This window comes from Odontesthes bonariensis, chromosome 7 (assembly GCF_027942865.1).
Source record: "Odontesthes bonariensis isolate fOdoBon6 chromosome 7, fOdoBon6.hap1, whole genome shotgun sequence".
NCBI lineage: Eukaryota > Metazoa > Chordata > Actinopteri > Atheriniformes > Atherinopsidae > Odontesthes > Odontesthes bonariensis.
The window spans coordinates 23,361,704-23,384,721 of NC_134512.1; the positions used below are offsets into that span (position 1 = coordinate 23,361,704).

General features: G+C 40.1%; 1 protein-coding gene across 8 annotated transcripts in view; it reads right to left on the reverse strand.

The window, feature by feature from the left end:
• Nucleotides 1–688: 688 nt before the first annotated feature.
• LOC142384158 (uncharacterized) overlaps nucleotides 689–23,018 on the reverse strand; it is a 28,042-nt gene continuing 5,712 nt past the window's right edge. For 6 of the 8 annotated variants that reach the window (XM_075470164.1, XM_075470167.1, XM_075470171.1 and 3 more), the window contains 8 exons: nucleotides 14,827–15,141; nucleotides 11,675–11,749; nucleotides 10,409–10,711; nucleotides 8,388–8,505; nucleotides 7,547–7,823; nucleotides 6,640–6,771; nucleotides 5,049–5,161; nucleotides 2,751–2,850 (listed from right to left, as the gene is read on the reverse strand). In XM_075470164.1, coding sequence (XP_075326279.1) covers nucleotides 2,838–2,850; nucleotides 5,049–5,161; nucleotides 6,640–6,771; nucleotides 7,547–7,823; nucleotides 8,388–8,505; nucleotides 10,409–10,711; nucleotides 11,675–11,749; nucleotides 14,827–15,141 — 1,346 coding nt within the window. In that variant the 3' untranslated portion in view covers nucleotides 2,751–2,837. Of the gene's footprint in view, nucleotides 2,851–5,048; nucleotides 5,162–6,639; nucleotides 6,772–7,546; nucleotides 7,824–8,387; nucleotides 8,506–10,408; nucleotides 10,712–11,674; nucleotides 11,750–14,826; nucleotides 15,142–23,018 lie in introns of all 8 variants that reach the window. The other 2 variants (XR_012770026.1, XM_075470165.1) reach the window with 2 other exon arrangements.

Consider the following 23,018-nt stretch of genomic DNA (forward strand, 5'->3'; position numbering starts at 1 on the left):
TCTGGTGAAATGACATTATATCTCTGGAGATATAATGCTCTCAGAATCAGCTTTCCACCTTTTTTAATTAGCCGTTTCCCTGTTTGGCTGTTGGTTTAATATATTATAGATTCAAGAAAGGATTTAGAGGGAATTTGCTGGACAGGTAGGCCTTAGGCTGAGGGCTTTTTGATTAGATTTTGCTGGTGATCTGAAACTGACATCCATTAAGATGCTTTTTATTAATTTAAGAATAACTCTCAAGCAAGATGAGACGGGGACCTGGCTGACAATCCTAGGGAGTGTTTTCCAACTTGGTAAACTAATTTACTTCAACCCTAAAGTAGCAGAAGGCTTCCCATTGAAGGTTTTTACGTGAAGCTTCACACCCGGGGTACTTTTAGATAAATTAGATGCATTTAAACTTAGAAAAGCATGACATACTGAGTGTAGTTAGGGGTCTGATCAGCAGCGTTGACACACCAGTTCCTGCCATCTGTAAAGAAGCTGTGTCTGTGAGTTTATGTCATGTCTCTGGAGCGAAGGTTATTAATATCCATACAACTAGTGTAATGTGATGCCAGCAAAGAGATGGTTCTTACTCAGGTTGAATGTTTTCATGAATGAGGCTCCCAGGGACCTTAAACCTTGTGACTGTGATTGCTGATGAGACCAGCATCCAAGAAAAGAAAAGCTCTTAGACATCATGTGGGTTGGATATATTTATTTTCTCAAGTCATTTCCAGTGCAAAATAAACCTCCAGATAACAAAATAGCCACAACTATATTGAAAACAACAATGCTATCCCTAAGTAAAGCAGTAAGCTTACAGAAAAACACTTTGCAATATAGAAGCCTCTGAAACTATGATATTAGTATTCATGAAATAAGCTCAAAAACAATGACAAATAATGTCCTAAATCAGATAATATGTGCTAATGCAGTTCATAGGAATTTAGCTTCTACTGCACGTCGTGGCATTTGCAGTCACATTGCACATTATGTCCTCTATGTTTATGGTCGTATGAAGAAATAACATTCGTCAGGCAATGCTTATTAAGGTTCTGTTTAATGGAAAGGGATTCAGAAAAGTTTGTTAATACATTTCTGAAATTCAAAAGACTGGAAAAACAAGGAGTCATACTGTGCTTTCTGGTAACTGGGGTCAGCAGCAATCTAAATGCATGCAATGACTACACTATATTTGAACACGGAGGTATTGAAAATGGTTTGAAATGCCAACGACTCTTCTGAGTAACTTCACCATAAATAAACATTTACATAGCATAGGATTTGGCTATCAAATATACAATGCTATTTCAAAATAGAATAAACTTTCTACAAAGCTAGTACAAATGGATTTCAGAAATAACTTTCTCCAAGTACTATATGTCACATCTATTTACATGAAATACAAAGTAACAGAACCCACATAACCAACATAAATTATATATTGTGCGTCTATACGTTTCTTAGCATGCTTTTTCAGTTCTAAAAGATTGTCACAAAAATAACATTTCACAAATGTAAACAGATTCCTTCAAAGTTTTTTTTTGTAAGTGGTGCTTAAACTAACCCTTTCTTACACCTTCCTATTTAAATATTTGGACCCTCACAAACAAACAACCATGTCTGTACTTCACTGCATGTAGGGTATAATTGATCTGTAACAAGAAACAATTTTGCATTTCTTAGACCTGCAGTTTGTTTGTTTTTTTCTCTTTTTTTAGCCCACACATAAAGCTGACAGTCAGCATTTCCGAACTGTGTACCTTTAACAATCTGCGGTAACATTTGTAAAAATCCCTTTGGAAAACCAAGCCAAAAAAATCCGGATGGAAAAAAAAGATAAATTTATTTGACGTGGAGCTAAAATGTAAGAAACCGTGATAACAAAGCTCAATCGGACCATGATTTTCTCCCAAAGGTACTGAAAAACCTTTTAATCATAACAAGACTACAGCAAATCATTCTGTGATAGGTGTAGTAATGCAGCTCTGTGGGGCTGTAAGATCTCAAGGTGAATTGTGGGCAGGCAAGTCAGACTGCAGTCACTTTATGTTGGTTAACTAAAGATGAAGAGGAGCTGACTCAAACCGAGGGAGGTTTCATGCCTTAAATATTATACACTAAGCCTGGATTGGCAGGTACATAATAAGCCATACCTTTACGTCTTGTCATTGCACATTATTGGTATTTACAAAGGAAAGTACTGACACCTAAAAGAGGTGCGGAGCGAGACTGGCAGGATAACATTTGTGGGTGACTTTCATCATTTTGCTTTATGGATAGATGTATATTTTTAGTCAACTACCTCAATGTTTGCCATTATTATCAGAGACGCTAACAAGCAATAGTTAAACAAACATGAATAAATAATGGTTAAATAAAATAAAACCCATTATAGTGCGCATTAATAAACAAGACCTTCATTCTGTCGTGTTGTTAAAAGAGAAAAACATCATTCACAGACACAGAGAGGGGGGTGACACAGCACTAGCATACATTAATTGGACGGATCAGTCCTCATGTGGGCTCCCGGCAGGTCAGCTCATTGTCATCGATGCTTTCTATCTCAAGCAAGACTGAGCACATCATTCCCAGTCCCTCTGTGCACACAGTACCGGCTAATCAAACTTTCCGTATGTTTTTTACTAAACTGTCAGTTGTATCACATTTAAATCACTCCAGTTTAGTCTATGGATGTGGCAGGAGAGAACGAAGGCTGGTCTGAAGCAGACGTCCATCCTTGAGCAGATGTTACCCATCCAGTCAACATCGGACAAGAGCTCTCAATAAGCTAGCCATCGCTAGTACCACTGCTGTGGCTGCAGTTAGAGTCACAATGGAGCTCCAACCTACCTCACTCCGCTGAGAGAAAACATGAAAAGAGCAGTGTTAGGAGTCGATAGAGATTTTTTTTCTCTCGTGGGTGAACAACACTTAGTTCTGCATTTCAGGAAATATGCATATTTGTTTTCTTACTGACATTTAATCTACAGCCAAAATAAACACATTGCATCTTGTTTGTTGAAACCATGACCAATCAAGTTACAGGGGTTACATGCTATTACTGTTTCTTGAAGCAATGCCAAGCACTTAAATGCCACATCTGTGAGGACCTCGTGACTGCCCCCAATACCACAAATTATTGTTTGTGCATTTTTGTTTGTGTATAAACTGAACCAACATGATAAAGTGTGTTCTTTTGTGAACTGGAGACACCCTACTAGGCGTATGCCTTTATAATAAGCTAACTGTCTTAGTTAAACTAACTCTCTTTTGGTTGTGGCTTCATATGGAACGAGGACGTATTATGCTTCCCTCTTCATCTGTGTGTCTTATCAACTTTTTTGTGCTTGTGCAACATCCTCACAGTTGCACAGCCCTTAGTGCACACCAAGATAAGTTTATCTACCACAGAAGACAAATCTCATTTGTGGCCCGGGCTTTTGTACCTCTGCAGATCTACATCAACATGTAATACATTTGCATAATGCCTGCCGTACTTTATATATAAGCGACACCCTTGTGTACTGCACCCTTATATTCAGAGGTGGTACACAACTATATAGTTTTGTTTCCTTACTTTGTGTAACACTAAGCCAGAAATTATATATATATATGTATATATACTGTATATACATATATATTAATGAACAAAACTATGGTATTCCTTTTCTTATTTTTTGGGGATTTCTGAGTTTATACCATCAACTTGAATGAACAGGTCACAAGTTTTCACATGCTTTGTAGTACAAATCAGTCGATTCCAGATTTTATAAGGTGACACCTGACGTGTTGTCCGGACATTGTGTGGTCAGCATTTTTCAATGTGACATCGACACACAATCAATGCTTTGGGGTTTAATTTTTTAAACGTAGATGGTGGGATACGCCTGAAAGACAGAGGCACGTAAATTTAGCGTTAATCACAAAATGAGGACTAGAGCTCCTGCGACAATGTACAGCATGAGAAAAATATTTAGTGAATATTAAAGCATGTAAAATTCTACATGTTTAAATCTACATAACAGTAACACAGTCATTTCAGTGTTCTCATTTAAAGCTTAGTAAGAAAGCATAAAAGCATATTTCCCAAAATTGTGAAATATTGCTGTTAACGACTTATTCACTGGGTTCAAAAGGAACATTTTGTTGTAATTTGCCAAACTGGCCACCCGTCCAATCATTTTGACCTTTTACAAATAGTTTAACATTTACTGTAAAATGATATCTTTGCAGTGTCTTCAGTCACTCTAGATTTCCAAGCCATGGTTGGAGTTATTTCAATTTAGACCCTCCCAAGCCAACTAAATGAATCCTGACCACAAAGACTCCCAATAAATACTAGCAAACGATTAGTTCACCAAAATAACAAAGGAACTTTTCTGTTTCTGGTGCTATTCACTCATGCAGATTCTACCAGGTCGTTGTTTTATACATAGCACAGCAGAAAAGAAAGAATCAATTTCTTCTTTTTTTTTTTTTTTTTTTCAAAAGCAGTATTACATTCCAAAAAGCACTACATTAACCCTCTGGGGTCTGAGCCATAATGACATCAATGCGATCTTGATCATAGACCTCAGAGGGTTAATGCCAATGACTGTTGTTTTATTTAATGCCTCATAAATAACAGGCAGAGCAGTTTGTTTATGCAAAAATTAATTTGAACACTTAATCTCTGTTTCTTTGGGTTCACTCTTTGGGAAGAGTAAATATTTCTGCTTGGATTCTTTGAGAGTTCTTTTACCATCTAAAATGACAAACATTTCCAGCACAGTGTCTCTGTTGTCAAACTGCTGAAGAAAAAAGTGTGTTTTACATGGAGACAGTACAATTTGTTGAGAAAGTTCTGAGTGTAAAGTGTAATCAGACTAATTTTTTTCACACCACCACTTCACCTCTCAAAACGGGATTAAAAAAATTAGACGATAACTGCAGCTCTGCTTTGCCAGATATAAAAAGAGGCAACTGAGGTCTTGATTTCGTTGTAATTTGGGTGAACTAATCCTCTGTGTATGAGTAAGAACCATTATGCTTCAGACAGAGATAAACTCCTCCCATACCTTGCTCTCTGGGACGCCAGCTCCGACAACCAGCACCAGACCACAGCCACAATTACAATCATTCCTATGAAGGGGATGGAGAGAACAGGGTGCTCAGATGGATGGATGAACCTCTGAGAAGAGAACAAAAACAAACACAAGGACCATGGGGATGAGGGGATGAATGAATGGATGGACTGAAGTAGCCAAATAATAAACACACATAAGGACAAACCACAAAAATCAATAAATCAAAAGTGCTACATGCTCTATGGCTGAGATTTGTAGTGAAAGGGTGGTGATGGAGCGATTTATTTTTCCTGTTAAGCAAACAATGCATAACTTTATGATGACATTCACATCAACTCAATGCGAGTATGTGTGCACAGGATTGTGTGGCATTTATTGTCAGCGTGTGATGCTATGGTACCACAAATAAGAAGACCGACACACAGCGTGAATGGCACGACAAGCAAATGGAGGTGTTCTAGTCTCTCTATCCTCATTTCATTACTAATTTGTTTTGATGACAAAAATTGTTATCCAAAAGGCTGAGAGGTCATGGACATTCAGATAACAAGGACAGTGTCAGAGACAGGCACGGGTAGACAGTTTGACACAACGCAGACACATCTCACCGATTCTGTTGTAGACAAAACACAGAGTTTTAGTTCTGTTTCTTTTTTTCTTTTTTTTTTTGGGGGGGGGGGTGTTTTTGAGCATATAGGGCCTTTTTTTTGTTTTCTGCTGACCTTTTTGCCGAAAGGTATCATATTTTTGGGATTTCCTTGATTTGTGAACGGGCATTTTTCCCCTGTCTTACACATTGTACGGTGTTCACTCCTTTTGAGTTGCTATAAAAGACAGTGAACTGAGTCTGTCTTCACATGGAAATGAACCAATCATTCTGGCCTCAGTGCGTTCCAAATTTGGTTTTTAGAAAGCCGACCAAGAAAAACTTGATGTCATTACAATAAACTAAATAAAATGCCGTTGATTATCGAGTTAAATTACTAATATTTGATTTCTAAGTGCTATTGGACTGCATTTAGTGGCCCAATATCCTTTATTTCCCTTGAACCTTAATGCGATTTTAAAGATTTGTGTTTTTGTCCATCAACAGTATTCAAGTATCGTTGGGAGACAGAGAGGTCTGGACACAGACACAGTTAGGGGGACTGTTCCCCAGCCCAGAGCAAACAATAAATACTGATATGGGCTGACAGGCCAAGTCAGTTCATATCAAAACATGTTTGACTACAGTATGGGACACATAAAAAGTGGGCTCAACATACACAAGGTGTAATGTGACATTTGTCGTGTGTTAGTTTGCAAAGCAGCTAGCTGCAAAGAAAGAGTGTTTCTTTAACCATGTAGAAACCACAGTAACAACACTGTTTTAAGAACAAATATATGTCACGTTGATTAACTGAGAACCAAAGAGCTAATTCAAGAAAACAACCATACATACACTACAAGACAATAACATACATGTTCTACCATTAATCATTAAGAGTTGTGTAGCATTTGAAATCCCTTTTCCGATACAAACCCAACACCATTACACCCTTCACATTTGTCCCATTATGGTTGTGGGCCTCAGCTCCCTCACCTGAGTCCCCCCTGACAGCTTCTCCAGCTCTGCCTTGCAGCGCTGCAGCTCCTCCTCCAGCTCTGCCCTTTCTCTCTGACTGCTGTCATACAGTATCTGCAGCTCCTGCAGCTCCATCTTCAGGCCGTCACACTGGGGGACACGCAGGCAAGGTAAGGCAAGTTTATTTGTATAGCACAATTCAACAGCAAGGTGATTCAAAGTGCTTTACAGCTAGATTAAAACAGTAGAAATAAAAAGCATGATTTAAATTTTAAACAAAAAAGAAAGAAATAAGAACAATAGATAAAATCAGAGTTAAAATGTGATTAAGTTTTAAAACTAAAGCTTCAGATTTGGAGCTTTATTCAAATGCAGCTGAAAATAGGTGTGTCTTCAACCTGGACTTAAATACACATACATACAAATACAGTGTTTCAGCTGATCTGAGGCTTTCTGGGAGTTTGTTCCAGACATGTGGAGCATAGAAGCTGAATGCAGCTTCTCCATGTCTGGTTCTGACTCTGGGAACTAATAAAGACCAGATCCAGATGACCTGAGGGGTCTGGAAGGTTCATACTGGGTCAGGAGGTCACTGATGTATTTTGGTCCTAGACCATTCAGAGCTTTATAGACCAGCATCAGAACTTTAAAGTCTATCCTCTGATGGACAGGCAGCCAGTGTAAAGACCTCAGAGCTGGACTGATGTGGTCCACCTTTGGTCTTAGTGAGGACTCGAGCAGCAGAGTTCTGAATAAGCTGCAGTTGTCTAACTGACTTTTTAGGTACACCTGTAAAAATGCTGTTACAGTAATCAAGCCTACTTAAGATGAATACGAAGGTGAATACGCAGATCAAACACTGTGTTTTAAAGCCAAAACAATTTGGATCATCTTAAGACATTGCATAGCCGATAATTCTTCATACCTCTCTCTGAACCTGCGAGGCCTTCTCCTCAGCCTGCTTCAACTGGTCTCTCAGTGAGAAGATCTCCCCAACACCTCCGTTCCAGCCTGTGGGCGTCATTGGCTTCCCATCAAATGAAATATTCTTTTGGATCGAGGCATCCACCAGGCGACAATTCTCAGATTGGGCCATGCTCATGTAGCTCTCTGTCATGACCTCATCTGAGCCCATCTCCATAACCTTACCCTCTGTTTCCTCCACAGTGTCTTCCTCTTTCAGTGACAGGTAGACACTAGAGCTGTAAGGTGGAAGGGAAAGCTCAAAAAGGGACACAGAATACTTTGGAAATTTCCCTCATCAAAGAACAGGCATGGCTGATATTGTATCAGATTAAAAAGGAATTAGAAACCATTTTTGTATTGTCACATATAGGATGTAGATTTCTCATACTCAATGTCTTATTATCTAATGGGAGAAACTGGTTTGCCATCATTCATATTTCTGCCTCAAGCAAACTTTCAATATTCTTCTGAAGTTTTTAATACATATCTTATTTGTCTATCAAATTTTGCGAGACACTTTAAAACGCCTATCTTATAGATATTTGTGGGCTTGTTTCAAATGTCAAGAAATAACTTCTTAATTGCTTATCTGCTCATCACCGGGCAGCCTCAGCACTTCAACATAATCCTCTGTATAATATTACAAACTGACTGCAGAGAATAAACAGGTGGCCAGTATTTTTTACATGATGCATGGCTGTGTTTGGGGGGGGGGGGGGGGGGGGCACTATTCCAGAGGGTATCCCTTCCAGCTGATCCACTGAGCACAGCTCATGAGTGAGCAGTCATCGACCTCTCACCATGTCCTCTGTCTCTGCAGCAGCTGCAGCCTCTCTGAGAGGCGTCTGTTGTCTTCCTTTAGGGTCTGACACTCCTCCCGCAGCATACGGCACTCCTCCTTCAGGAGGTCCACGTCGCCTAACAGAGAGGAGAAGGTCAGGGAGGAAGATATTGAAGAGCCTGCATTCTGCTCTTGTTCATAATATTATCATATTTTTAGGGAGTTGGTGCATTCTACACATTATTATTCTCAAACAGTGCAGTGCTTCAGGGCCTTCTGTCACCTTCTATCTGAAATGCTGTATTTTCACTCCTGTCTCTTAAAAATTCATAATCATAGGGAGCAGAAATGCTCCACTCAAAGGGAACTTGAATACTGTTGATAATTTTGCATTAACTTGCATAGTAAGTTCACCCATCAGTTGTTTCGGTTGACTTGAGTTCCAAAAAATTTTAAAAAAAATCTTTAAAAAAAAAAACACTTGCTATAGTGTTTACATGTCTTGTCGTAGCAATTAATATTACTATTATTGATGTGATTTTAAGAAGTTAAGTTAGCTTAAAGCAACAATGTTTAAAACTATTTAAATAAATCTGCAGGAAGTTTTTAGGAAAACGAGTTATTGCTGCCATTAAAGTGAGCCTTTTGGCAAGCAAAGCTAACATTTATTTGGCTAACTAAGCTGAGGAACTGTTAACTTTAAGATTTCAGAACTAAAACTATTACAAAAACAGATATTTCAGATGATTGGGAAACCAGTGCAATGTACGGAGAGAATGCTACCTCCGTAGGTGACATAGCAGGGTGTTCTGATTGGAGGAATTTTGTAAAGCAAAGTTTCCTTCGCTGACATTTCCAGAGCAGTAAACTCCAATCTGCTCTCATTGCCATGCCAAGAGGCCACAATATGCAAGAAATGTTACGCAGTGATGCAGATAAATAACAGAAGAAAATCCTGGACTTGAAGTGAACTGTTCATTTGTAGAACAGAATATAACACTTTAGTGTGGCGTTCAGCCAAAAAAGCTACAGTGCAAAACAAACTGAAAACAATATATGTGTAATATATGGAAGAGTTATATGGCTGTTATATGTGCAATGTTGTGTATAGTGCCTTGTGTATTTTGTATTGATATATGTTTGCTACTAGACACCTTAATTTCCTTCGGGAATAATAAATGGTACTCTACTCTCTATTGTCTTTAATATTGGATGCAGGTCAGTGGAACTCATTTTTAACTTCTTTTCTTGATTTATCACCATCAGATCAAACACTTATTAAAATACTTAATCCCTTTGTAGGGAAGCGTTACATGAGACACCGCAGACATATCTGTCTGGTAAATATTATGCTACAGCCAGAAACTGCCTGACAGAAAAAAAGACCAGAACGAAGAGGAAAGCGTTAAGCCATGAGTATTATATAGAAAAATTAAATTAGCGTTGAGGTAACCATTTTTTAATATAAAGCTTTTTCTTTTGAATCAATGTGTTTATTCTTGCATATAAAATGCATTGTGAGTGATGTTTTCATGCAAGAGCAAAGCAGTTTAAAAGCATGAAGCTCCCTTCTGTCCAACCCGAGGCTCAGCCGCTGAACCCAGCAGTGATATCATGTGTTGGAAGTGTGTGTCCCTTCCCATCATGACCTCATGTTACTGGTATCCTAACACACACACCCTTTGCAACATACAGCAATCAAATTTGTAATTTGTAATATTGAAACCAACAACTGATTTATGTTCTTGATTGCAGGATGTCAGCATGATGTGAGAATAAGACCATCCATAACATTGTGTTTTGTTTTCATAGTGTCAGCCAAAATGACTGATCACATATTATTTGTGTGTGTTGTAAGCTGAATAAATTCAATAGTATAGGGGACAGTAAGTCTTTGTATTGGGCCTCTGTTGACACACAGTGTGCAGATGCAGTGTTTTTTGATGAAAACCACTTCCTTACTTTAACTTTCTTTAACTGCTCTGTGTTTTTTTTCTTTCTGCACCACACTGATCTTTCCCCTCCACCCTCATGCCTCACCCTCTCTCCTCTCGACCTCCCTGCGCTGGCTCTTCATGCTGATCTCAGCCCTCAGCGTGGTGATCTCCAGCTCGTACTCCTGGGTCTCATCACTGAGACGTTGCAGCTCAGCCCGCCGGCGACATAGCTCCTCCTGCAAGGACGCAATGTCGTTTTCCCGCTCGGCGGCAGCCTCCTCCGCCGCCTGCTGGAGCAGGAACACCTCCTCCTGGGCCACACGCAGCTCCTCCTGCGCCTCGGCCAGCTCACTCTCCTTCTCCTCCTCCAGACTGTCCATCTCCTCCTGAACAGAGCGCAGCTGGGCTGAGGGAGGAGGAGGGGAACGTTAGCTTTTCTTTATGGGTGATGTGTGGGTGAGACTGCAGTGTCAGCCTGGGTGTGCACAATATCTGTGTGTGTGTGTGTGTGTGTGTGTGTGTGTGTGTGTGTGTGTGTGTGTGTGTGTGTGTGTGTGTGTGCGTGTGTGTGATCTCACCTGAGTTTCGCAACAGTGAGCCTGCCTGTGTTTGTGTGTAGGCGGTGTCTTCTTGCATGTGAGTACTGTTTGATAGAGGAGCTGATGTAACTGAAGGTAACTGACTTACCTTTTTTTTCAGGAAAAGATTTAAATTATTAGTTATAAATTCAGGAAGGAAAACCTCTCTACACCTCAGCAACTTAAACTTTGCTCGACTTCTGTTTTTCTACTTTTGTTTACCCACTTTTTTAACTATTGGATTATATAATTTCACAAACTGGCTGAAAATATTGGGATCTTTTTACTTTCTGTATTTGTAATTAGGCATGGTATTTTGGAGTAATTGTATAAGTAATACAGAGCTCTTCTGTGTCAATTCAAACTTTTTGTTCTATCTCAACAGCTTAAAATTGTCATTTTCATGATTTCAATTCTGGTGGTGAGTATTTATGACAAATTCTAAATATCACAGTGATGGGAAATTGTTTTCCAAATGACAGCCCCTCTTACAAGGATGCATCTTTTAAATTGCTTTCAGCTACTCGTTTCCACCTCAAATTTGTGATCTTTTAAAAATGTATAAAAGTTGTTTTGTCAGAAAAATTGAAAGAGCAATATTCAGTTTGGGAGAGACAATACAGATAGGTTGGGGTGTAATTCTAACCAATAAATATCACCATAAACATGCCCACATTGATCAACATTCAAATATATTGTATCTGGCAAAAAAAAAATTGAACAACAGAAAATCCACATAAGATAGAACTTTCACGGATAGATTTGCAGCTTCAGAGTTTGTATGTTGATACCTTGTAGGTTCTGGATCTGCCGTGTGAAGGTCTCAGCCTGATGGGCGCAAGCCAGACGCTCATCCTCCAACAGACCTGATGGACATGTAAGGAGAAAAGTGACAGTGAGTGTGTTTGTGTGTTGGGGGGGGGGGGGGGGGGTGTTTAGAGGGAAGAGTCGTACCAGCAGGCTAGTAGAAAGATGACAACAATATAAGCCATTCAAACTGGAGGCATGACTCAAACAAGAAGATTTTTCTGTCTGCCTGTGCATCAGATACATTGAACAGGATGTGCAAAGATCACCAGTATTGATTTATGAAATGTTCCACTTTTGTTACATCTTTGATTCAGATTCAGGAAACTTCCAAAAGGGAATTCGTTTGCAGTTAGAAGAAAATAAATGGTAAAATAAAAATACTCTGACAAGAATCAACAGACAACCTCAACATGCCGGTGACAGTCTTCACACATTGAAAGACGAGCAAAAATAAATAGATGAAAAGAAAAAAGAATAAATAATAAACCTGTCCCACTTGTCACACCCAAAGCACCTTAAGGACAATGAAAATATAAAAGCATTGTCACAAACTGCTACCCTCAGCATTCAGTAGCTTGCCTATCTATTTGTTCTATGAGAGGGAGCATAATAGCACTGACCAGAGGGCAAAAGGGAGAATTCCCACGCCAGTAAATGGTCAGGTTGGCTAATAATGATTTTAGCCTTCCGTTCTGCTCTATTCTCCCAGAGAGACCTCAGGTGCTCCTTATGGGTTTCAAAAATCTCAGAGCAGACCTTAACAATACCATGCAAATTATTTTTCTGCTTAACAGACAACCCCTTAAAAACAACATTGAAAGGAGAATGTTAACAAACTCTCAATGAAAAAATGACTGCAAATCTTGCAGTCAGGCTCAAAACCAAATGGGCAGACTATTTGGTGACCCCGCTTAACAATACAGTTTCTGTTCTCTTCAAAAATGTAACTGTGAGTCAAAAACTGTTCAAAAGTACCTGTCGTTCTGTACTATTTGTATCTCTTCACCGTGAATTATTCTGGCTTTATATTCAACATAACCCAATTTCCATAGTTTTGGCTACTAAGGAATTGGTCATTGACTTGAAGATATCCAGATTCTAACAACTTTTAGGTTCAGTAGAAAAAAATACAGCTGATTATTTTTCCTGGCTTTTTCTTTGTTGCTATTCTTGGGCTTTCTATTCATTTCCTGTCCCTTTAAGTGCGGTGTGTGTCATGCCAAATCGTTTCCGTCGCATGCTTCAGGCCAATTCACTAGAAGTTTTTATGCAGCGAGTTAAATACAGAGAATTATCTGCTGAGTCTACATAATCTTGAGTTCAACCAAATTCTAGAAAACACAAAGTACTCTACAAAACTTTTAGGTATTAAAAGTTGAGATATGATACATTTTTAAAGATCTATGAAAAATGATTATCTATGGTTTATGTTCAAATCTAATTAATATTTCATGTAGCCACCCTTGTCTTTAGCTCTTTAGACACTGAAGGTCGATGTCTGGGGCAAGAGTGTTTTAATACTGTATTGTATACTGATTTCAACATCCATGATTTAGATTGCCAATTTCATTAATACAATACTTTGGTTTATGGGCTGCAAAACTACCACCTGTAAAGACTCTAAGCTGATTCAGTTTTTATTTTAGTTGATATTTTAAAGGCTTACATAACATTTAAAACTAATTTTTATTTGTTTTCTTGCCGATTGCCCATAACATAGGCTACAAATTTTTTTCACCGTTTTAAACATAATTACTCAGGGTTTTAAAAGCCAAAAATTAATCCATTCACTACAGGGGTGCAAATCTCAAAGCAAAACTACAACATCTGAATGTTTCCGCTCCCAGTAAGACTGTTCACACAGTTGACCATTAGTGATTTCTCATTGTGGTCTCAGTCTAGGACGTTCAGTCTAGAAGCTTCCCCCAGCTGGCACGCAGTTGTATGAGGAATGCCCCCACCACTGCCAGACAAACCACTGAGCTCATCACGCAGTCAAATGCACACGCACTCATAAACACTTGCTGAGCTCTATGTGGCCTCATACCTATGGCCTTAGTCACTGCTCATGTCTCTGAACATTAGGCTCATCATTTCTAATGTGTGATGTGACTCTCTATTCAGTAACTATGAACAATTGGCCATGTCAGTGACTGCACATAAACTTTTAAATGTCGACCTACACTGTCATGGTCAGAGATGTCTCAGGCAGAAAGTTAAGGTTACGTTTATTTTTGCAGCAAGGAGACAAGTCCGCACAACCTATCCGGAAGCTGACTCAGAATTGTCCGAGTTTAAAAAAAATTATACTATTGCTATAAATATTTCTCACTAGCCCCACAATGTTATGAGACATTGAGTTCAGACAGTAGACAAAAACAATCTCACTAGCCACACAATGTTATGAGAATTAAAAGATAGGAGGAAGCCTCTCCCCATCACATAGTATAACTTCATATTTTTTTCTAACATCATTGGAGAGAATTTCTCGGTTTCATTCCACATGCTCATTTTTCTCTACAGATTAAATCCTTCAGTCTGTTTCTTACATGTCTGTCTACTTTGCTTGTGGGTCTGGGTGATCATTTTACTCAGAGTGCAGGTATGGGGGGACGTGGACTTGAAAATTGTGTATGGAGGACACACTGTATGAAGCTATCCATTTCATGAAAGATATTTGGCTCTACCAACACGACAAATGATTTCAAACTGCAGATGCAGGCTCTTGGTAATAACGTTTCTATTAAATGGTAAATCTCTTCGAAAATTATGAGGAGAGAAATTATCCATCCATTTTCTATACCCGCTTAATCCAATTTAGGGTCTTGGGGGGTCTGTAGCCTGTCCGAGCTGTCATTGGGAGACAGGCAGGGTACACCCTGGACAGGTCACCAGTCCATCACAGGGCCACATAGAGATATATGGGAGGAAGCCAGAGTACCTTGAGAGAACCCACGCATACACAGGGAGAACATGCAAACTCCAAACAGAAGGGCCCAAGCCAGGAAACAAACCTGGAACCCTCTTGCTGTGAGGCGACAGTGCTAACTACCACACCACCGTGCAGCCCGAGAGAAAGGATTTTGTTGCAAACATGAAAATAAGGTCTCAGAGTTAAGGCTGGATTCCTCACCTTGCAACTCATGGAAGCTCTCCTGGTGTTTGTTGGAGGTCTCCCTGGCTTCTTCCAGCTCCAGCAGCAGCTCCAGCACCTGGGCCCTCAGCTCCTCCAGCTCCTGCTCCTCTGTCAGTGGCTCTTGCTCCTTCCTCTTCTCCTCCCCTTCACCTTCCTCCTCCCTCAGTTTCTTTTCTTCTGCCTCATCCTCCTGACACCTCTCCTGGTCCATCTCTTCCTTCTCATTGTTCTCTTCCAGCACACCTCGTTCCTTGGCTGTTATCTCGTTGTTCATGATGGGGCTGCTCTCAGCTTTCAGATCAGAGGGGTCATCTGATGGAGAGATGACACAGACGTTATAAAAGGAGGCCTGTTAGGGATCAAACAAACTTCTATCTAATTTCCTAAACTCTGGCCAGCTTGTCCTTTCTTTGTGAATCAACAGCACCATCTTCTGATTCCTTTGAACACCAGCATCTATTCTGCTCATATATCCTAATTTGAATGCTACTAATTCAAACATACACTACAACTGGCAACCATAATATCTGATTAGAGCTGGGATGGTGATTTTTACCTGCTTGTGAATCCATCTGTTTGAAGAAGATGGTTACAGTCTGGTTACAGTCTGTTGTGTAATGTTTGTGTTTACCAAAAACACTATCCAACATGTTTTAAAGCCAAGTGATGGAATCTATTAGACACAAACATCACTTAACTTTACATTCCTCAATCTGTGCTGTAATATTAAATATTTGACCAGTAGGTGGAGTGAGTTAGCTGACACAATGCGGCAATAGAAGGGAGGAGGGGAGGTGGGCCAGTATGCTGAAGCAATCACTATGACTCACCACTCAGCAATGCACCTCAAAGTCCATAATAACACAAGCTACCACTCATAGTAAGACAACTATGGCACACATGTCTCTCATTTTACGCTTTGTCGTTTTACATGGTTTTCTGAGGTTTTTCTCTTCATTTCTATGTTTATTTGAAGGTGTTCCTTGTCGCCCTGCCAAAGCCAGATCAGGCAGAATGACTGTTGTTTATGTCTGTCCTTAAAACCAAATGAGACACTAGATACGAAATAGAGCAATTCCAACAAATCTGATTAAAGATTAGAAGCGCTGTTGCTTGCTAACAATGTGCAGAGAGAAGCAGAACAAGGGGACTAGAGGGAAATTCGGATTTGAAATTCTTTCCCATTAGTCAGATGAGACACAGTGTGAGGCTTAGAAGCATGAAGTTTAATGGAGCTTATATGCTGAGATGTTTTGTTCTCAGCAGCAGTTTTAAAGGTAAAGGATCACTCACACTCTGCAAGCACTACACACACACCAACTGCCATCATTTTACTCAGACTTCTCAATAACATGCCCTTTGGGGTCAAGTCCATCTCAGAAATAAATCAGTGTATAGCTTTACACATTTGTGACTGAGTGGTGTCAAAGTGCCTCAAAACTCCTGTTTGCACACAGAAAGCAGTGTGATGATAGAAGAGGGGACCAGCGAGATGACATGAGGAAAGATGGTGCAGCAGGGGACAAAGTAACGCCTTAACTAGAGATCTACCTAATTAAGAGTGATGCACACCGGTGTAATTGTGGCTCTAGGGATGCTTCCATCTCTTTGGATAATTATTTCTCTGCTTTATTTCCCCCCTCACAAGATGCAACTCTTTCCATCCCAGCCGTGCACATGTAACATTTTTCATCCTTTATCCATGAGAGCCTTAATTCTTCCTGTCGCATAATAATGTTAATTTAAGCTATGCAGCCCCTGAGAGGAATGGCAGAGGTTTCATGAGTGCTAGGCTATTTTGTCATTAAACTTTGATGCTGGGGTAATGAGTTAGTCATAAAGAGGAGAGCTGGAGCACTGTAGCAGGGAGAGACACAGAACTGCTTGTATAGCCAGCGGCAGCTAAAGGCCATCAAGAGACAAAAGACTTCCCACTGACTGTCCCTCAGATCCAAGTCCTATAGGATGTCTCACTCAGGGTATAATTCTCTGAGAGATTTATTTTAAGTGGTTTCCGCTGTACTTGAGCATCTAGATTTTAATAATGCAGCATCAAGTCTATCAACATTTAAATTCTTAGTTTTGTACACACGCTTATTCAGCTGCATATTCACGCTGCATTCAGTTAAGGCAATCATTTAGTAGCGGATGGATGTTCTAAACTTCTTTTTATGGCATCTTTGCAAACGATCTAACCACCCTATAGTCTGTATTTCTGAACATATAAAAGGCCACATACATCAGCCCATCACTCAAGCACCACTATAGTTCTATGCTTTGTGCCGTTTACCTTATAGTTAGAAGCTCCTTAAAGAGAGTTTTTAACTTTTGGGATAGGATTCGCAGCACACTGTAAATGGCTGACTTGTGCGTCAAACTTCAGGCACCTTTCCAGCATCATTAAAAACTGCAGTTGTCAGGCCCCTCCTAAGTGATGCTCGTAAATGATGATGATTCAATACTGAGTAACAACGGGCTGACAAAAACAAGCTTTAAAGACATTTCTAATCAAAGCAAAAACATCTTGCAAATGAACGTCATCCTTGACAGCTGTCACTCAGGTCTCTGCTCACATCACAGCACTGAAACTGCTCTCATGAGGCTTTAAACAACTTATAATACCGATTCGGGGACTCCATCAGTCTTGATGTTATTAGATCTTATTAGATTTGTAGATTTGTTAATTACTTCTCAATATATTGGATACATGGGCTCTCAGGAAAATAAAGCATGTGCTTCAGGTCCTACTTTAGACTTAAACATTGTGCTGAAGTAAGACTTTGACGTAAGATAAGCAGATAATACCCGGTTCTGTCTAGTCCACACACCAAATAGCCATGATCCTACAGATTTGTTATGTCTAAGCCTCAAAAAGTAAATGCGACAAAATGAAGATTAAACTGCACCAGTTTAGTTAGAAGGCTGGTGCTGAGTGAGAGCACTAAAAACCAAAACCCAAGTTAAGAATCTCAGTGCCCCACTAAAGCTGTAATTAAATCATAATTCAGAGATCTTAAAAATATAGCTACAATGAGAACTATTATGTCCAAGTAGAATTTATGAATGCTCATTCACAATTTAATTTCTTGTTGGGTGAACTTTTGTAAAGCATTCCTTGCTGGCCTTCCCAGTAACACCATTACATCTCATGCAAAACGCTGCTGTTATGACCCTGACAAAAGCCGGGGAACGTAAACCCATTACACCTACACCAAGATTCTTACAATAGCTTATTAGATCTTATTTAGATTATTGCTAAACTGAATTTAAGTCCCCAGTATGGGACTGAAATATATAGGAAACATGCATAGCGAGAACAAGTGTGGAGTGTGTTTCAGAAAAGAGCCAGTCAGCTGGTTGTGCTCCAAGTTCATATTACACAAGGTGAAATGGCTTTTTATTCTTTATGCTTCTCTCTGCTAGGAACAGCTCCCCTTGGAACTTAGGTTAGCTCCGGCAGAGGCCATTTTTAAAAGCAAACTAAAGGCTGTTCTTTTTCCCACTGCTTTTAATCAACAGACCATCTTGTCTGTGTTTATTCAATTTACTGCATAAATTCTTAACTATGCATTATATCTTATTTCATGTTGATGTTATTTCTCTCTCTCTGCTTCATATGAAGCACCTTGAACTGCTTTTGTACATTAAATGTGTGCAATACAAAAAAAAAACCTGCCCTGGTAATCGTTCTTCTTCTCAAAGAAGCTTCCTCACATAACCTTGTAAGTGAATGTCAAAAACATTGTGCAGCAGAATCAGCCGCAGTGATACCTGCGATCACTCCACTGCACACTTGGCAAAGCGCTGGTCCTCAGTCACGTGGGGATTGCATTAGACATGGATGCCACATGCATACGAGAGCAGGGATGGACAGTAGAGTCACCTCAGGGGCGGCGTGACAGCTCCAGGGAAAGGACAGCTTTATCTATGCACAACACATTCCTTCCTAATCATGTTGAAGCAAAACACAGTCACTATGTTGGTGCAAAGAATGTGCCACTTTAGAAAAGAGCCAACAAGCAGGCCAAGCATTCTCTGTCAACATCCCCAAATAACTGAGATCGATTTTCAACATTAATGAAGTGACACAAGCCCTTTGTTTTGCTTCTGATTGGGTGCTCAGTGAGGAAGTGGGGAGTGTAATGAATGTACTCTGCAGAATGAGAACTAAAAGATAAAGTGCAGAGCAAGGACTTTTTTTTTTACCATAGATCATACAAAAGAACTGTTCAAAAAGAAAAGGATAGACCTGGTGTTATGAAATACAATAATCAACTATGGCTTCAAAATACTCTTTTCTACTAGGAAATCTTAGATCCTGGCATTCATGTGGCTGTTGCTTTGACATGTACCACCTACCTGTACATTGTTGAAGATGAAACACATTCCATTTCTACCTCTTCCACCCCATAGCAACAGCACTCCCTGACAACAGCAGCCTCTCTCAGCAGGACAAGGACCTCTCTAAATCACAAAAGAAATAACCTTGACAGGCTTGAGGTAAACAGGGTCCAAGATGTTGAGTCTAAACTCCTTAACAAGCAACTGCAAGAAGCCCCGAACCAAGTCTGATCCACAGATCCCAAAACAAACGATAGCTGCCCGCATCACGGACACCAACGGCTCCAGGAGCACAAGGGGAACTGATTCTAGCTAACATACACAAGAGCCTCTCAAAATGGGATAACAGAAGAGAAAAATTTCAACATCTTGAAACAACTCAAACCTAAATCATTTTATAAGTCCAGCAAACACTATAAATAGACCATTTTTCACCTAAACACTTTGCATCAGACAGTAGTTTAAATGCTCACTTTTTTCCCAACTGAAGAACATCTTCTCCCCACTGCATGCACGACGGCTGCGCAACATATTGTACCACTGATAACCTGAGTCCGTTAGCTTTATCAAACTTGTTGAATAGATTATTGATGGGTTTTATTTTTCAAATGATTAATAATATTTGGTTTGAGCTTTTTCAGGCTTTCCATTCGTCTTCTCTGCCTCATGGTTAGTATCTTGGGACTAAATCGGCGCAATTTTGTTTCACAGCTGATTAGCAGCAGGATATGGTGGGCAGGCACCGTGCATTTAGTGAGGCGTGACAACACAGATGTTCTTCAGTTGTGAAAAAAGGGAGAAAGTGAACAAAATTTACAATTACATTTACAATAAAGCATTCACTTGAATTGCTATCATTGTTTTAGGTTTGTGTAGTGTTAGATGGCATAAATCGCTCTTCTGTGGCCCACTTCTGAGTAGCTATCAGTTCAGCTCTTCTGTCAGAATTCTTCACTGATTCTCCAAACTGAGATCAACCTGACTGATCAATGCGTTATTCATGCAAGTAAACATACTCATAAGAGTCGATTTAAACTGAATGTAGACCATATGGCAGCATGAGGAGCTGTCACTTTACTTTTAACTCTTTATGACAGTCTTGACCCTCATTGTTCATCCTACTTTATGCAGTCAGGTGTAATATGATGACTTCTCTGTGCAGCAAATAATGTAAGTCTAGCGAAATATCTACCTGATTGCTTGTAGGATACCTAATTCTATTGTGTTGAGGGGAAGAGTCAAAAGTGAAAAGCAACAGCAACTCAAGCAACAATAGCACAGGTATGGTGTGCTGGTGGCTCGTGCTCATGTATAAAAATAGGATTAGATCATTGTTGGTGGTATTGTTAGTTGTTTGTGCGTGTATGTGCAAGTGTGTGCATGTGCTGCATGTGTGTGAATTTGGGCAGAAGTACACACTGTATATGGCCACTGCTGTATGCTCCTGTACTTGTTTCTATATACGATTATGCAGAATCGTAGCCTGAGTATGGATGTAAGTAGTGATCTCTGAGCCCTACTTCCGCTGAGCTTATACACACTTCATAGTTTATGTATGATCCTCCAGTCATGTTTTAGCAGCGTATGTTCAGGATGTGTGTGTAAGTCATGAATCTCTGTGTAGGAGGCCATGCATAATGCACACCACCCCCTCCCACCCCAGCTTTGCAACCAGCCCAGCTCTGACGTTTCCCCCTGCACTGGCACACCACCTCAGCAACACATAATACAGAGGAGGGAGGGGGAGTTGGGAAAAAAAGGAGTAGACTGTATGAGCAAAAAAGGCACAGAGGGGAAGACAATATTGGAGATGCAAGGTAGGAGAAAGAGGCGTGATATTGTCCTGTGAGCCCACATACTGCTCCCATCCTCATGAAACTAATAAGAATCAGGTGCAACTATACCCTCAGGTTCATCCCCATGGTGACCCCTGCACACCAACAACCAAAGCTTCAACATATGGAAAGTTTCTATGGTAATAAAGCTGTGCTTTCATCCAAAGGTTGGAGAATCATGGAGACCTTTCTGTGTGTCATTTGAATTTTTTCTTTTTTTCAAAAAGTGCAATGATCTTATCCTGCTCACTTTGGTCACCCTTAAATAAGAGCTGCTGTCTCCAAACTGTGACTCCCAAGTTTGTGAGCAGCGATGAACAGGAGTGGAGCTCCCTTGGGGTGAATGCGAGTTCATCTCTTTCTCTGTACTTCGAGCCTGAGAACTCTAGGGAGCACGAAGAATAACAGCAACAAGAGAAAAAACAAGAAAAGAAGCAGCAACAACACACACTCAAGAGCTGAACTGAATTAAGCAGGCACTCTGTTGGTTAAATGGAAAATCCATGTTTGTATTTTCAGAAGGAAATAGGGGAAAAGTGGGTCAATGGAATAGAAAGGCATTGCAGTGTGCTACTATCTGGCCTCATTAAACGAGCATGCACAAAAAACGCGAGTCTGTAGGTGATTTATTCAGGGAATTTGTTTTTATACGAATGTGTGTTTCTATGCTGATGCAGTGTGCATAGTTATTCCATTAGAAGATATGAAAAAACGACAGAGTCCAAAGCATGAAAACAAGGGATGCGGTAATAATCCATTTGATCACAAACCAACGCCTACAACCTTGAAAGCACTCTCTCTGGAAGGTTTGACATCATTTTAACCACTGTGGGAAGAGGAGATACCACAGCTCACCATGAAGTTGCAAAATCCAAAAACAATAAAGACTCACAGGGTGAGAGGACGTGTGCTAATGATAGGTGTATATTGCCAAGCATTTCTGAGAGGGAGGAGAAAAGCTGAATATGTAGAAAAACAACAGTAAGGAGCTACATGAGTTTATGAGCCTTCTCTTTTCACATGTTATAAGTTTTAAGAATTTTCCCAATACGCGAGCAAGTAGGAATAAAGCAACATATGGCATGCTGAGTTGGGACAGATGCTTGAAGAGTGCTTTGAAAGCATTTTTTTCCTTTAAATGAAGCACTTAAGTCTGACAAGGGGAAACAAGCCCACATGTCCCACTGCTCAGGCCTGAAATAGAAGGATGTGAGACGCCAAGCTGAGGGTGGAAAAGTATGCAGCATTTGTTGTCATTTGTTGTTTCGCGCAGAGGTTTCCCACATCTACAAAGTTTGTCTTAGGCAGCAACTTTGCTGTTTATTAGTTCCAGAGAGCCGAGAGAGATCCTGTTTGAGTACCTCCGGGAAGTACCACTGCTGATGTGATTTTTGCTGCATAGGGGCCCAACACAGAAGAGGAGCTGAGGGGAAGGGGGAGAGGGAGAGGGCACCAGAGAAATGCTGTGTGGGCTAATGGCGCTGGCAGGTGCAAAGGTTTGTGTGTGAGTGCATGCATGTGTATGTGCGTGTGTGTGTTGGAGGGTGTGTGGGCGCTGGAGAGAGCAGAGGATCGCAACTGTAAGAGGGAGAAGAGAAAGTGAGTGGGAACACGCAGAGCAGGATGAGAGAAATGTTTGGCGACCTAAGTGTGTCGACCAGTATTATATCATGTTATAAAGACAGTTTGCACAACATCTGATTGTGTTTTATTGATTAGTAGGAGTACATGTTCATATAAGAGCACCTGTATTCCCTGTTGGTACATGTGGAAAGTGATTTTAGAAGCATTTTTTCGTAAGTGTAGTAGGATTTATTCCATGGGAACTTGAAAGAAGTCAACTCCTTCTGAGAACTCAGGCGAGCCCATGACAGATGTCTCGCCAGAGCTGATCTCAGCCAGGGCAGAACAAATGCACTTTAATCCATTTAGATCCCCAAGACTATGTAATTCAGAATGATACAAGTTAATAATAGCTGTTGCTAGATCTGCTTTATATTTGCTGTAGGATCA